Below are 15974 nucleotides of genomic sequence, written 5' to 3'. Positions count from 1 at the left end.
CTGTTGTCCAGCCTGGCCTTGGACACTTCCAAGGACAGGACAGCCACAGCTTCTCTGGGCAACCTGTGCCAGGGTCTCACCACCCCCAGAGGGAAGAATTTCTCCCTAACCTCGAATCTAAATCTACCATTCTAGTAATTTCGATGGAGAAGGCATCAGGTTATCAGGGATGGAAGCCCTTTGTAACCTGTGCTGACAGATCCCAGACATCTCCTTGTCCTCGCTGTGTTTGGAAACGGCTCCAGGGATTATTGGCTCCGTCAGCTTCCCAGGGATCAGGGTGAGGCTCACCGGCCTGGAACTCCACACATCTTCGCTCACGCCTTCATGGGACATCAGGTGGGTCGATCAGCGTAATTGTGAGCAAACCGCATCAGGGGAGGTGTGGGAAGGAGGAAAGATTTGAAGGCACGGAGCGAGGACTGCAACTGGAGCCCTTGTCGGGGCAGGCTTTGGTGAGGAAACAGAACAGAGGGCACACGGGGCCCCGGCTGGGCCCGTGGGCGCCTCTGTCAGGAGCCTCCCAGAGGGGGAGCGGTGGCGGGGCGGCGGGGTTCCTGTGGCAGGGAAGGGAAGGGAAGGGAAGGGAAGGGAAGGGAAGGGAAGGGAAGGGAAGGGAAGGGAAGGGAAGGGAAGGGAAGGGAAGGGAAGGGAAGGGAAGGGAAGGCGGTTCCGTCGTGCCCGGCCCGCCCCGCCCTCGGCCCCGCCCGCCGCCGCCGCCGCCATGTTGCGGCCGTTGGTACCCGGTGCGGGGTGAGGCCGCGCGGGCCCGGCGGGCCCGGAGGAGCCGCCTGCGTGGGTGAGTCCTGCCCGGCCGCCCGGGCCCGACGGCGCCAGGCCCGCCCCTCCTGCTGCCCTCCGCCCTCCCGCGCTCCCTCCCTCCCTCCCGCCGGCCCCGCGGCCGGGCGGTGCTGCCGCCCCGCGGGCAGGGCGGGCGGCCCCGCCGCCGGCGCACCGAGCCCTGTGCGCCCGTACCGGCTCTTCCGGCCCACGGGCTGCCACCTCCCCTCATTCCTGAGCCCCCGGCCCCGGCTTGGCTGCGGTGCCCGCGGCGGCCCGGCCCGGCCTGGCCCGGCGCCGCCGGGACAAACTAAGTTCGGCGGGCGGCCCACGTGTGGCGGGGCCGGGCCGGGCTGGGCTGTCAGCGCGGGGGGCGGCGGGCCCGGCCTTTGTTTCGGGCGGGGTCGGCGTGGGCAGGGAGCGGTGGGTGCGTGGGTGTGTTGCGTGGCTGTGTGTCTGTGTGTCTGTGTGTATGTGTAGGAGTGCCTAGCCCAACGGCCGCGTTCGCACCGAGAGCCGCACCGGGCTCATGAAACTTTCAGGGGTGTTGTAGCCACGGGTCCCACCTGCCTCTGAGCCGCTCTCCGCCAGCTCCGGCTGCCCCGTGCCCTTCCCGCAGCCCTGACAGCTCTTGCGCGGCTGCTTTCCCCATCCCTTGCCCTCCCCGCACTTCCCGGCTCCTGCTATCCCTGCCTTCCCAAGGGATTCCTGTGGCAGGCAGGCTCTGCATCCCCTCCTGGAGACGCCAGACCAGTGTGAGCAGCTCTTGGCAGATGTTTTCCCTTGTACACTGTTGTTTTGCAGAATTACCAATCTTTAGTAATGGCAATGGACATGATAAATAATTTCCCACAGCAGGGAATTTGATGGTCATCACGGTCCATTCCAATCCAAGCCGTTCTATAATTAATTTCCTTGCTGTAACTGGGGTTTCCTGCTTCACTGTTAAGTGGCAATCTCAGACCTCTTCCCTGGTTTGAAAGCTGCAGAACATGTACTTCCAATCTCCAAAAGTCCCTGGGAATAACACCGCTAGCAAAAGGTTTGTGTGGAGTGAGTGGAGTATGCCAGTTTTGTGATGCCTCTCCTCGACTTTGAAGCTTATCCATAGCAAAAGGCCCTGGGGTTTCACATCCTTCCCCAGGGTTTCTTTGGATGGCTTGGAACCTTCTAGTTTTCCTGAGCTCTGGAGAAATAGGCTGTAGTCAGGTTGAGTTTGCACACTGAAATACATGCTTTACTCCATAAGTCCTTCTTTGCTCATTTTATTCACTTCTACTGCTTTGCAAATCTCAGCCTCCATGTTTTCATTGGATCCCAAGATTGGGTTCTCAGTCCTTTGCCCAAGAATGATGGAGTAAGGACAAAGGTCTTTATTTTCAGCTTTCCTCACACACTAGTTTACATGATTTTCTTCAATATCCTTTTTCTGTTTATTATCTGTGATTAGAGAGAAGGGTGTTAAGTCAAAATTTTAAACTTATGGTATTTAAAAATCACTTATATTGATGCGACACATTCTCTAGAATCTGGGTTAAAACTTGCTTTATTTTGAGAAGCTGTGGCTTTGTGTATGACAAGTTTAAGATGCAATTTTGCGAAGAAGTACTTGGGTTGAGACTTGTGCCCTCATGATTGCAAAGACAGTAAATTGGCATTTTATAAGACTCAAAGATGAACACAAATGCTTCTGAAAATGCAAGGTTTCTTCCAGGAAAAGGATATTTTGAGATGCTGCAGATACCTGGGATTCATTTTGTCTTGTATTTTAAAACACAGATGCAGAGAGGTGTTCCAGAGTGGGAAGGTCAAGAGTGATTGGCAGGTTCATTCTTCTCTATATAAAACTCAAGCACGCCAGGTTGTGGAATGAAGTGTCTTCCTTGTGGAACGATTTGTGCGCCAGAAATTTTGGGAGCTGTGTGTGCCTAGCTCTCTCCCAGCTGGCACTAGATTTCCCACCCAAAGGAATGGGAAGTTTCAGGTCCGTGCCTTTGTCAGCTGCAGTAATCTGTGATGTTTCCAAAGTCCTTATCAAGTGCTGGAGATGTGGAGCGTATGGATAATCTGGGCTTCCAGGGACTTCATGCCCAGCTGCACTTCCTTGAGAGATGTGATTATAAATTACTGCACAGCCCTCCGTGGACCTTCATATTTGTGGTTTAATTTAAGAACGAGTTTAAGCTCAGCCGCAGCAAACCACTCTTAAGCCAAGTAAATCTCTGCAGAGTGTTTTGTGGTAGATTAACCAAAGCAGCACCTCTGGGACTTGTCTGCAGGAATGGCTGAGCTAAAGTTCAAAGGTCACTGTGTCCTTATGCTCTGCTCTGAAGTGATTTCTCCTGGCCCAGCACTTGTTCCCCATTCCAGCAGCCCGGTCAGAAGCGTTGAGCTTTGTTTGGTTTAAATGTGATGCTTGACAAACTTCTAAATCCAATTGTCAATAACTATAGCAGCCTTAAATTGGGGCCCTTTTGGGAAGGCGTCAGATGGCTTCTCTCTCTGACTCTGCCTTGTCCCATGGTCCTTCTCTCTGCCTGCACCTCTGCTCCCAGCTCTTCCCCGTTGTCCTGGAATCCTGCCACCGTCTCAGTCTCCCTTGCTTGCCGCTGTCTTTGGCAGCGCTGTTGCAGCCCAAATCAAGTGAGTGTGGCAGGACACTTGCCTGTGGGTGCTCCTTGCCAAGCAGGAACTGGTGCCCTGCTAGTTCTGTTGACACACTTTGGGATTTTTCCCCTCCCCTACATACAGCATACATCAGTTGACATAAATTTGGGGTTTAAATAAAACATATTAAAAGAATGGCTTATTACATGTTTGTGAAGTCTCTATATTTTACCAACTTGAAAATATTTTGGTTTAACGGGGGGAAATCAAGTATCCCTGACAGTAGTGAGCACAAATGTTCTAGTAATTCTGTGCTGTCAGTTTTCATGCATCTCATCAGAGCTTGATTAGTGCTGTTGTAGGTCACTGTGTTGAGCGTTCCAAATCCCCACTTCCTTTCTGAAGAGCTTAGAAAGAGAAAGCTGGCTGGGAATACAATTCCTTCTTACAATTTGGATATGGTTCTTTATTCTGTCTTTGGGTGGTATTGATTCATGTGGTTACCTAATTAAGGATTGCCCCTGTTTCAAATTATCTTCTTGGAGCTGTTAAAATATTTACTGAAGACTTCTATTATTTAAATTGCTCAGGGTAGGGAGTCATCTCACTTTTCAGACCTGTGTCTCTTGGACAACCTGTTTGCCCATGCCTTATATCTTCGAGGAAGGACTGAGTTCTTCAGATATGACAATCTGTTGAGAAATCAGCAGCAACTGCTGCCTATTAACTCTACAAAAACCCCAGCCAAACAAAAAAACCCCTCTGCTAATGTACGTCAGAATCTTTTGTTGAGGCACATGATCATGGCTGGCTTTGGATTAGTGATGCACCTGACAGGTTAAAACGATGTCCCCTGCATGAGCATGGTGTCTTTTCAAAGGTCATGCTTGTACCGCCTCTGTTCTCAGGGATTGTGGAATCTGGGGATGCTGTCTTTCACCATGCTGCTTGAAGCACCTCTGAGGAGCAGCTCTGCCCACATCCTGGGCTTTGGGCAACTGTGATTTTTGTCACAGAAGATGTTGATGTACATGAGTCTTACAAAGTTTGTCCATAGGGGAAATGTACCTGACAACGTATTTTTTGTGCTTTTAATTGTAGCTTTCATCATGGGGGACATGAAAACCCCCGACTTTGATGATCTGTTGGCTGCTTTTGATATCCCTGATCCGACTAGCCTCGATGCTAAGGAGACCATTCCATCAGCTGGAGAGGAGACTGAGAATCACCTGAAGTCATCAGGAATGTGCGTCGATGAGAATGTGTCCTTATCCCACTCTCTGCCTCCCTCTGATGCACCAGTTGTGAGTGTGATAGTGAAGAACACAAGTCGCCAGGAGTCTTTTGAGGCAGAAAAGGAGGGGAATCACCTTGGAACTGGTCTATTACACAATGGGTTTCGTGGCTCTGAGCTGCCAGCCGAGGCTCATGCTTTAGTCCATAATTATGGCAAATTTGAGTCAACTTTTATTAATGGTGACACCTCAAGAGGTTACTCTGATAAACTGGACCAGTCCAAGTCGGAGCCATTGCCAACATTTAGTCAGTTTAGCCCCATTTCCAGCCCTGAGCCAGAGGATGCATTCAAAGAGAACAGTATTGGGGATAAACCCAAACATGCCCAAACTCCCTATTTTCCACCACCTTCAATGTATATACCAACAGGGGCTTCAGTCCTAGATCATTTTAGAAAGGTGCCAGAGCCTGAATTAAGCATGTTTGATCAGTACTGTAAAAAGGAACAAAAGATGGAAATCCACTGCCATACAGAGAATAGGCTGGAGATGAGCAGGAGAGAGCAAGACAAATCAGCAGAGAGGTTTGCACAGTCAAGCAAGGACTTGGTAGATGTCAAGAGCTTTCTTGGAGAAGGTTTGGTGTTTGGAGACCTCCCTCACAATAATTTAGGAGATGGCAAGCGGTCTGTACCCGAGCTAAACATGTCTTCGTCAGTACCACCTCGGCAGAGGCTAAAGCCAACTCATTCCAAGTTGTCATCCTGCGTGGCAGCGTTAGTAGCTCTTCAGGCCAAAAAGGTTGCATGTATTCCAAAAGGTGATCAGCCAAATTTTACCAAGGAGCCTGGTCCTTTTAAAGATGGGACGAAGGGAAGTCCAAAAATGCCCAAGTCGCCAAAGAGTCCCCGAAGCCCCTTGGAGGTGGTGAGGAAGGCCAACAAGCAGCCTGAGAGTCCTCGGAGTGTGTGCAGTGACAGCAGTGGGAAAGGCTCTCCTTCCATGGCAGCTGGCTCTCCACCAGCTATTCCCAAAGTTAGAATAAAGACTATCAAGACGTCCTCTGGTGAAATTAAAAGGACTGTAACTAGAATTTTGCCAGAAAATGATGAGTTAGGCAAATCTTCAGAAGAGTCACCTACGGAAACCTCTTCTGCTGAGGAGTTTATCAAATCTTTCCCATCCCCTGACACTAGTGTGGTTATGGAAAGTGAGGCTGGTAGGAATTCAACCAAAAATGGGGCTGTTCTGGCTGTCCAGCTGTCAAACGTAACAAGTCCTTACTCAGACAATATGAAAATGGATATTGCAAACAGCACATGTACTGTGTCCTTATCTCCACTGCCAAACTGCGGCGGTGGTGCCATAAAGGTGGGGGTCAAGAGGCAGCAGCAGGGTACGGTGACACAGCCGTCCAACACAACCACCTCCAGCCTTCTTCCCAAAGCTGTGCACTTGGCAAATCTCAACTTGGTCCCCCACAGTGTTGCTGCTTCTGTTACAGCGAAGTCATCGGCACAGAGGCGAAACCAGCCTCAGGTGGCACAGATGTCAGTGCCACTGGTGCACCAAGTCAGGAAAGCTGCTCCTGTTGTCATGGAGGCGTTCCATAAAGTGCTACAGAGTGCCAGTCCAGTTCCGATATATACTCCGAACCTTAGCCCCCCACCTGACACCAGTATTAATTTACCTGCCTCTGGGTATTGTTGCCTGGAATGTGGGGACTCCTTTGCCTTAGAGAAAAGCCTGACTCAACACTATAGTAGGCGAAGCGTTCACATTGAAGTCATGTGCACTCAGTGTTCAACTGTGCTCCTTTTTTTTAATAAGTGTAGCTTGCTTAAACATGCACGAGACCATAAGAGCAAAGGATTTATCATGCAGTGTTCTCAGCTGCTCATGAAACCAATTTCCATAGACCAAATGTTTTCACCTTCTCCTACAAGCTCTTCAGCCTCTCCAGCTTCTCAGACTTTGCACTTGTCCTCTCCTCCACCTAAGTCCTGTGCTGCTTCAGGAGGCGGGGTAGGGATTTCTGCGAACACTCAGCCAGCCTTGCCTCTCTACACAGACCCACAGAGGCTAATCCGTCATGGACTTAAGTGTTTAGAGTGTAACAAGCAGGAGCAGGATTACGCTTCTTTAGCAGCTCATTACCAGAGAAGCTCAGAAGATACTGAGAGACTGGTAAGTCATTGTTTTAATGTTATTAGTAATATCTCTCTGAGTTTAAAGAGATTCTCCTCAAGGGGAAAAGTAGGCATTGTGGTGGCAAATGAGTTGCTTTGCCTAAAACAGTGCTTGTGGGGAGGATTTGGGATGCACGTGAGCCCAAGCGCCTACGTGTGAAGAGACATTTAGTGTTGTTTGCTTGCTCTCTTTTTACCCTTTGCCAGTAAAAAGAGCATAGTAAGGAGACTATGGAGATCCTCGAGTATCACAGAAAGGTGCTGGAGGTGAAAGATCGCTTGGGTGAGGCATGCAAAAGTGCCGTAGGGGTGGATCAGCAGAGTGTTACCTGAAACAGGTTTTTGTGCTGTAAGCATGGCTGGAGGAGATCTGACCTAGTTTCATGTTGCCTTTCCTGGAACTGGTGACAGAACCTTCCATGTAATGCTTTGCACATTGGGTGCTGTTGTTGCTGTTGGCGTGGTCGGGTGTGTATTGGACAGGCCTGCTGTGGTATGTGAGGTGGGGCGCTGGTTCTGGCTGTTTTTGTCCTTTGGATGGTACAGGGCAAGTGGGTGCCGTGATTGGATAGGGGGCTTCAAGAGCCTTGTTAGTTCCTGCCTTCCTCTTACGCTGCCCTGTTCAGGTCTCCACCACCTTTATGGACCTGGTTGGAATCCTCTTAAATTAAATTCCAGCTGAGGTTTCTCCTAATGAAGAGAAGATGATCTGTGTTCTGTACCAAGATCATACACTTTGTTTATGGTTTTTATTTTGTAAGACAGAGTCTTGTTTAAGTGTTAACCAACCTGCAGTTGAAGAGGAGGAGGAATCCTTTCTCCTTATCAATTTGGATGAGGTGAAAACTTTCCAGGTCGGTGTGGCTGCCAGCAGAGCTGGCTCCCAGTACAAGGGCTCCACAAACTAGGACTCCATGCCATCATTTGGGAAGATGACCCCATCTCTGCCATGGTTGTCGGAGCACCTACACTCTACAGAGCCTTCCTGTGCTGCTTGAATGGCTTGCAGGAGTATTGAGGTTTCTGTGGTCCCATTTAGATGCTTTGTTATCTTAAATTCATCAGCCACGAAAAGAATTGATTATGGCTGAATGGTTTTGATGTCATAAAAAATGGAGACCAGAAGGGATCAGTGTGACCATGTAATCAGGTTTCTCTCCTGAGGGAGGCCAGCAAGCATTGTACTCTGTCAACACCCAAGTTTCTTTTTCAGCTATAATGCATTTTTAGGAAATGTCAGCAGTCTGGCATTAAAACTTCCAGGAGAAGGGATACAGTGAGTGCTCCAAAGTGAGCTAAAATTTTAAACAGTGGCATTTAAAGTGTATTTCCTATTTCAGTTGTGGGATTATCAATTCAAGAGCTCCTTAAAAAGGGAAAGAATGTGTGATAGTAAGTATTTTTAGCTTGTAATCAAATAATTTATTCTGTAACTTAACCAAGAATAGAGTTTAAGCCTCTCACTTCAAGTAGTTCTGCTAGTTGTGAGAGTATTTTTGCGGGTTTTTTTGTGAACAGAAACATTAGAAAAAGGAGCTCATTACTTTTGAGCTTGTGAAACTAGTTCCTCCCTATTTGATCTTCACATGCTTATACTCCATGGGATGCATGCACTGCTCTGGGAATCTTTTTCCACTGTACCTGCTGTCCTCCAGGCTGCTCTGTTGTGCTCCATGCTGTTCCCAGAACATCTGTTTCGATAAAATTGTTAGATTTCTAAAGGAAATAAGCATTTGTGCCCTATGCCTGTAATTGTGTGTCCGGATTTAGCAGTACCTGGTGGAAACCATCCCACTGCCTTTTACCAGAACCCAGGTGTTTGGTGTCACTGGGTTGAGAGCTGAAAGGATGGGTGAAATTCTGTGGTCTCATAGGGGTCCCTGATTCTCTGAGCTGTCCAAGAGAAAAGGTATGGATGGCCTTCACATCATGCATCCCATGTGGACAACACAATGTAGCTCCCAGCAGTATCAAGGTCTGAGAAGCTGAAGGTTTTGCATATCAAATATTAATGAATGTAATACTACTAATCATGGTGTGAGAAGGTCGGTAGATAAAGCTGTTGGAATGTGCGTCATAAGCTCATGGAACAGAGAACGTGTTCACCCCTTTCCGAGATGATACTCTGACTCTGCATTAAGTTAATTCCTTGGGTTGTTCTTTGTATTTTGATCAGAAAAGAAAGAGAAGTGTTGGTATGAGCAGAAGAGGATCAAGTGACTGATTTTGTAAACACAATTTAGTGTTTGTAAACACCTTCTTAGGTGGTAGAAGTGGTTGAAAACTCCGGTTTCTATCTCCAGAGTTGTGCCAGGACACTTGTATTTTGGGGCAGTGGTAGAAATTGGGTGTAGAGAAATTCTTCCATGTTATGGGGTGAGGCCCTGCCATGAGTCACCCGGAGAAGCTGTGGCTGCCCCATCCCTGTAAATGTTCTAGGCGAGGTTGGATGGGTCTTGGAGCAAGTCTAGTGGAAGGTGTCCCTGCCCATGGCAGGAGGTGGAACGAGATGGTCCTCAAGGTCCCTTCCAACCCAAACCAGCTTGGGATTCTCTGATTCTCTGAAATTGCATTGCTGAGGAGGGTATTGATGTAACACCTGCAGTGAACAACATATTTTAGTGCCCCTAGCAGTGGTTCAAAACCACTGTGTCCACAGGGCAGAAGGTGTTGATTTACCTGTTGGTACATCTAATTAAAACTACAGTCCACACCAGTTGTCATGTACCTGTGCTTGATCCACAGCATGCTGCAGTGGTGGGACAATCTGTCAGAATGCAGAAATAGTATTAATTGTTGTGGGCAAGCTTGGCTATGAACCACATCCTTAGATCTTAAGAGATTAATTTTTTAGAGTTTTATCATAATTTTGTGCATTTGAGCAAAAATGGTGTATTTCTTCTTCCATACCGGATGTCTTTCTCACTGTATTGAAATGTTGGTTTAGAAGCAGGGTATGGAGTGTGATTGCCATAGTTTCTTTAAGCTAGCTAACAAAAAATTGCACTCTGATAATTTGGAAATTTTTTACATTTTTTGATTTCTTACTCAATCCCAGAATTCAGGCACAAACTCTTTGCCATGCCTCCTTGAGAAACGATGAAGTACTGATGTTTTCCACATATAGCCATGGCTTGATTTATGCCTTCTGAAGAGCTTAAAGAGCTTCAAGTGGGGTGGGTCTCCACTGTATTATGGTTGAAAGCTTTTAATCTGTGACTATTCAGATGCTTGGTACCAGATTATCTCTAAAAACGAGGATTCTTGCAAAGGGTAGATGAATTCATAATGAAAAGAGCAACTTTGGCTGAAGGGAAAGGGTAAAAGCAATTTATCTGCAGCACCTGGATTTGTACTTGAAGGTACCTGAGGAAAATAAGCCAGGTGATTTTTGATCAATGTTCTTGGAAGCTCTTCTGTTAAATGCCACCAAATCTGGATGCACATCCAGTGTGACCGTAACTTGAGAAACCAAATAGGCTTTGAAGTGCTCAGTTACGGTGCTCTTAACTCAAAAACCATTTTGGACATGGCTTTGGAGTGGCACCTTGCTAAGAAGGAAGGTCCAATGGGGTTGATGGAGAAAAGAAATAGCAGGGAAGAGACTTATTTTTCAGTATGCTGTTTTCAGTTACCCAGAAGCTGAAGGACGAGCACCATGTGATAAGAGGCAGGAATAACTGGATTGGAGAGGAGGAAGAGCCTAAGCTGGCTCTGCTCCATGAGAAAACTTACCCTGTGTCCATACTTAAGACTTTTCACTTTGTTTGGAATTTCTTACCGTGACTTTGTGAATTACTCTGACATTTTCAGGTTTCCCAGAGCTGTTTAGAAGGGTTTTCTCTTTCTTCTAGATGGTGGCTAAGGAAATACTTGGTGTTACATTCCCACATGGCCGTGGGTAAATCCCACATTAATAGGTTGGATAATGGATAAATGACTTTCCTTAGGTGTGGCCAAAATGAGAATGACATGGCTGGGTCAGTTCTGTTGCAGAAAGAAAGAAAGATAGGGGTATGGTCTGGACAGCACAGTTGGAGCAATTGTGGAGAAGAGATGGGGACGATACCGTGGTTGAGAAGGTGGAGTGGAAAGATCTTTAGAAAAGTGATTGAGAACTTGACCTTAATGTATTTTAAACACGTACATGATAGCAGTTGCTCAGAGTACAGCAGAGAAATCCTACGTGGTTTATTTTAGTACAGAATATGTGTAGAATGAAGGCAGTTCCTCCCAGCCGAATACCACAGTGGGATGGGATCTCCGTGGCTTGCAGGGAGGATACAGGCTTGAATAATCCACTTCAGTAACAGAAACAACTGGATTTATTAGATGTATGTTTTGAGTGGATCATCTTAATGGACCACAGTGACTTTGCCTTTTTCTGGCAACTAGTGAGGCCAATTCTGCAATTTTTGTTAGCTTGTGAATCAAGTTGCTCCATGGGACCTATGTACTGCTTTTCCACCGCTGAACTGCAAGAAGGAAGCAGAATAGGAATTTGAATAGCTGGTAGGTTGGATTTTGTTCAAACCAGAAGCTGTGTTCTATGTAGGCATTATACTTGTCCAGATGTTGAAAAGGTGGTACCAAAAGGTTTCATGTAACTTGAGGTCTTTTTGGTCTGATACAGTGGTGGTGTGTCCTAGAGCAAGATTTTTTTGAGCGGGGAAAAAGGATATTTAAGTAGGCGTAATTTATGCCAAATTAATCTGATGTATATCTATAATTTATTTTTGGAATAGAGAAATGAGTATATGCTCATCTCCTTGATGTTCAGTGAGATGGTTGTTAGAGTGCTGCATGGGGAATGGATGTACTGGAGAAGTTGGATTATGAGGTTCTAGGTAAAATCCTGGAAGTAATTGCGACTGGGATCAGGTTTTTGTGAAATTTCTTGAGGGATGATTTTGGGTACCTCTGGAGTTAATGTTTGTGTTAAGGAGAGCTTGGAGGAAGAACATGTAGAAAAATTTGCTGAACCAAATGAACAAAGTAAGAAGTAATGGAAAATGGGGAGTATTTTACAGGAGGCCATAGATGATCTTGAAGACTGAGTAGGAATGGGATGAAAAGCATCCAGAGGCAGGATTTTGAGTCTTGAGAAGTCCTTGAATGACTGAGGTGACAAAATTGTGTAGGAGACTTGTCAACCTGCAGCACCAGTCAGGGCTGTGGTAATGCTCCTTCTTGCTAAAAATAACTGAGCTGGAAAGGAGTTTATTGTTTTGTTTATCAGGATAGATTGGAATAAGCAAGGGAAGAATGACCAGAAATGGAAATATGATCTCTGAAGGGGAAATGAAAACTTCTTAATTAGTTTAGCTTGGCAAAGGCCTGGTAAGTGAGGGTGGGTCTCCTTCAGCAATGAGGCAGACAAAGGTGAGCACAGTGGAACTTTTTTCCCCACCAGAAACTAAATGTGCTCCAAAATAAGTACTTCCTGTACACACAGGAATTGCTCTGGGCAGTTCATCAGCATCAGGCAGGTTTTTTTTAAGCTTTTTCAGGGCTCAGATTACAGGAGAGGAACAAAGCCCATGCAGCTCCAGGTGCCTGCATTTAAGATGTGCTTTTCATTACAGTGTCCTCTGTATCCACTCTCACCCTGTATCTGATGTGATGTTTGTAGAAAGGAGCTTCTAAATTTACAGGCAATAATGATGCAAGAACAGACTGAAATAGATTTTCATAGAAAATTAGAGGACAGTCTGTAATCATCAGAAGAGTGAATTCTGGAAGAGGTCTGTAGCAGAAGTGATGGAACAAAAGACAAACTGGTTTTGAGATGGAGCTTATTTGTTTTCTTGGCAAGGACAGACAAAGAATGTGCAAGAATTTATGTGCAAGAATTCAAAGTACTTTCTGACCCTCTCAGGCATAATCGTCCATCTACTGGTAACCAGAGATGTTTACTTCTTTTTCCTTTTCCTTTCTTTTTTGACTTGACCACCCAAAATGCACCAAGGTAGCTAAGAACGCTAATGAAGTACAAAATACAGACTAGGGACCGCTGAATTTTCTTGGACCTGTGTGCTTCTGTTCTCCTTACTTTTTTTTCTTGTTCTTTTCTCTTTATTTTTTGACCAATAAGAATTCTTCAATGAGTTGGGATGTGTTCTGTTTACGTACCACCTACAATGGAGTTATTTGAAAGCAATTTTATCGCTGCCTTTTCTTTCTCTTCTTCCTTCCCCCTTAAATCAATGCTCTATAATTTATTGGCTAAAACTTGCCAGGAGCTAGTAGGACCACATGGTGTCCTGGTAATGTCCCAGGAGCAAAAAAGAAAGGCAGCAGCTATATTTTTCCTGTTTTTCTCTTCCTTCCCCCATCCAAGTTCATGTTTTGATTTAGAAAACAAGAGGGTTGAAAATCAGCAAAAAATTCCCTTGGCCCCACAAAACAGTTTGCTCCCTGTCCCAAACCAAGAGTGATTAATGCAGTCCTTACGTACTAACAAGGATGGATTTTGTTTTATATGGAAATTTTCCCTGTGGATTTTGTAGAAGCAAAGGGGATGGAAGATGTTGTGGTGAAAGCATGTTGAAGGAATGGAGCTCCAGGCAGGGATCGTTGGGAGTGAAGACAAAGAGATGAGTGGCAGGATAGCAGAGCCTGCACCCGAGGCCAAACCAGAACATTGGTATGAAGAGGAGAGGCTGGGGAGGAAGAAAAGCCGGGGTGCGGCTTCACGGTCTGCTTAAATCAGTGTGTGATCTGTTGCCATGAAGCAACAATCCCACCCTCTCCTCCTTCCCCACCCATGCTTGGCCCTGGTGGTCCTGCAGCCCCTGGGGGACTGAGAACAGCTGGAGGGAAGAGGATAAGGAGCAGGGTTGTGAACTGGGGACCAGGACATGGCTGAAAGTGAGGAGGAGGAACAGCTGAAGACAGGGGGGCTGTCCTGGGTAGGATGGAAGTGGGACTGGAAGCTGGTGTCTGCTGGCACTAAGAGGAAGAGTCTTGCTCCTGCATTCTTCTTTCACCTGGGCACCTATGATGCTGCCCCAGGCAACCTGGAGTGTATCAAAAGTGGCTGCAGAGCTCTGGGGGTAGCATGCAGGGGAATGAGAACCCAAGTAGTGGTGATGGTCTGCTCAATCCTGCCATGAGGAGAAGGTGCCCTCTGAAGTATCTAATGCTGATGCACAGACCGTGGGCAATAAACACAATCTCCAATCCAGAGAAGCCATGGCTGCCCCATCCCTGGAAATGTTCAAGGCCAGATTGGATGGGACTTGGAGCAACCAGGTCTAGTGGAAGGTGTTCTTGTCCATGGCAGGGAGTGGAATGGGATGAGCTTCAAAGTCCCATTAAACCCAGACCATTCTGTGATCCTGTGATCTATGTGCAGGACTGTGGTCATGTTGGCATCACAGGGAAGAGATGGGATGTGTTGCATCGCTGGAGTGTTGTGATGGAGGGACACAGGCTCTCTGGGAAGAACAGGCCAGGAAGACAAGAAATTGGGGTGTAAGGTGAGAAGAAAAAGGCTGAGCTGGGAGGCTGCGAGATGATCATCGCAATTGGGCAGGAATCAACCCTGCAGGATGGGGAAAAGAGCAGAGGCCTTTAACTGTCACCACTGTGAGAAAAGAGAGGGAATGTGTGCCATGTAGCATATGGGGTCACACTGGTGACTTGAAAGTGGGGATATGAAAACTTATTTAATCCACTAAGTGATCATTTTAGCAAGTGGGAGTTCAGATTTCTAACTGCATCCATGTGCCTACCCAGCCTTCCTCCTCACACTCTTCCCCTGCCTCCATCATGGAGTCCTTCCCATGGGAGACAGTCCTTCACAAACAGCTTCAGCACGAGTCTTTTTCACAGGCTGCAGTTCTTCAGGATCTGCTTTGGGATGGATCCTTTTCATGGGATGCTGTCCTTCAGGAATAGGCTGGAAAAGCATGGGCCCCCCATGGAGTCACAGGTCTTGACAGAAAACCTGCTCCAGCAAGGCCTCTAGCCATGAGCTTCAGCATCCTTCAGGGCACATCCACTGTGGTCCTCCATGGATTAGAGGAGGACAGCCTGGGTCCCCATGGATTCATGGTGGTCTGCAGGGGAACCTCCTCTGGCATCTGAGTTGTTTCTTTCGCAGCTTCTCATTTCTCTCTCCTAGCTGCTGCACAGCATCATTTACTCTTTCCTAATCTGTTATCTCAGAGGTGCTGCTCAAGGGTTCGGCTTTGGCCAGTGACAGGTCTGTCACGGAACTCTGCCCAACATGGGTGCAGCTTCTGGTGTCTTCTCACAGAGGCCACCCTTGCAGCTCCTTCCTACCAAAACCTTGCCCTGTAAACCCGGTACAGTGGGTCAAAAGAAAAGATGTGGAAAATGAAATTCTTGAAATTACAGCTGAGATCATAAAGAGAAAAGAGCTACAGATTTAGCAAATTCAGAAGTAAGCTGATTTGATGCAGTATTGTCTGAGATATGTGATGCTAGTGGATTTTTTCATTGCAATTCCACTTTGTTCCTCTAAGCTGTCAGGTTTCTAGATTTACCCTGATGCTTTAACCAGGGATTTTTCCACATACAAAAAATGGATTTTGTGTTTATTTAACAGTCTTAGTTTCTAGAGATAAGGTTTTAGTCGAATGCCTTATTGAAGCATAAGCATCCTGGTGTGTTGGGATGATTGAGATGTGTGTGTAGGACTTGGTCTTGGGGAAGGTCTGAGGAGGACACGGGATTTGGGTGTGTTGAACAGTTGGTGAGGTTCAGGGATACAAATACAAAAGGTTGGCAGGAGGAGGTGAGATGCAGCAATGAGGCTGAGGATGTATAAGATGTGAGCAGGAGTGAGCTGAAGGTAGAAGAGAGCATGAATGGGAGAAGTTTGGGATTAAAATGTGTCTTGTGATCATGCCCTTTGGCTGAAGATCAGACAAGCTCCCTGAGTGGCATTGGCTCTGTAGGCTGACAAAATAGGCAATTGTAACCTAAGGAAATAACAATAGCTGCTGTGCTTGGGTATGGCAACATAGGAGTGTTAATTAGGATAAAATCCCTACATTAGAATTGGCCATGACCTGTATTTTGTCGCTGAAACTTGAACACACTGGTTTTAGGGTATTAGTTGGGTTCTAGGTTTTTCTTCTTCAAATGAATAATCTCGAGTTTCTGTTAAAGGTTTTTTTTTCATCCATGTTAA

At 46.7% G+C, this 15974-nt stretch overlaps 1 protein-coding gene across 2 annotated transcripts in view; it reads left to right on the top strand.

Annotated features, from left to right (window-relative positions):
- Positions 1–667: 667 nt before the first annotated feature.
- ZNF592 (zinc finger protein 592) overlaps positions 668–15974 on the top strand; it is a 36126-nt gene continuing 20819 nt past the window's right edge. Inside the window, exons 1-2 of one of the 2 annotated variants that reach the window (XM_085071177.1) lie at positions 668–799; positions 4489–6809. In XM_085071177.1, the coding sequence (XP_084927303.1) occupies positions 4497–6809 (2313 nt within the window). In that variant the 5' untranslated portion in view covers positions 668–799; positions 4489–4496. The remainder of the gene's footprint in view (positions 800–4488; positions 6810–15974) is intronic. The other variant, XM_085071178.1, reaches the window with a different exon arrangement.

The sequence above is a fragment of the Lichenostomus cassidix genome, chromosome 10, assembly GCF_008360975.1.
Source record: "Lichenostomus cassidix isolate B80296 chromosome 10, HeHo_3.0, whole genome shotgun sequence".
Taxonomy (NCBI): domain Eukaryota; kingdom Metazoa; phylum Chordata; class Aves; order Passeriformes; family Meliphagidae; genus Lichenostomus; species Lichenostomus cassidix.
The sequence above is the reverse complement of the archived record's forward strand: the minus strand, read 5'-3'. Positions and strand labels throughout refer to the sequence as shown.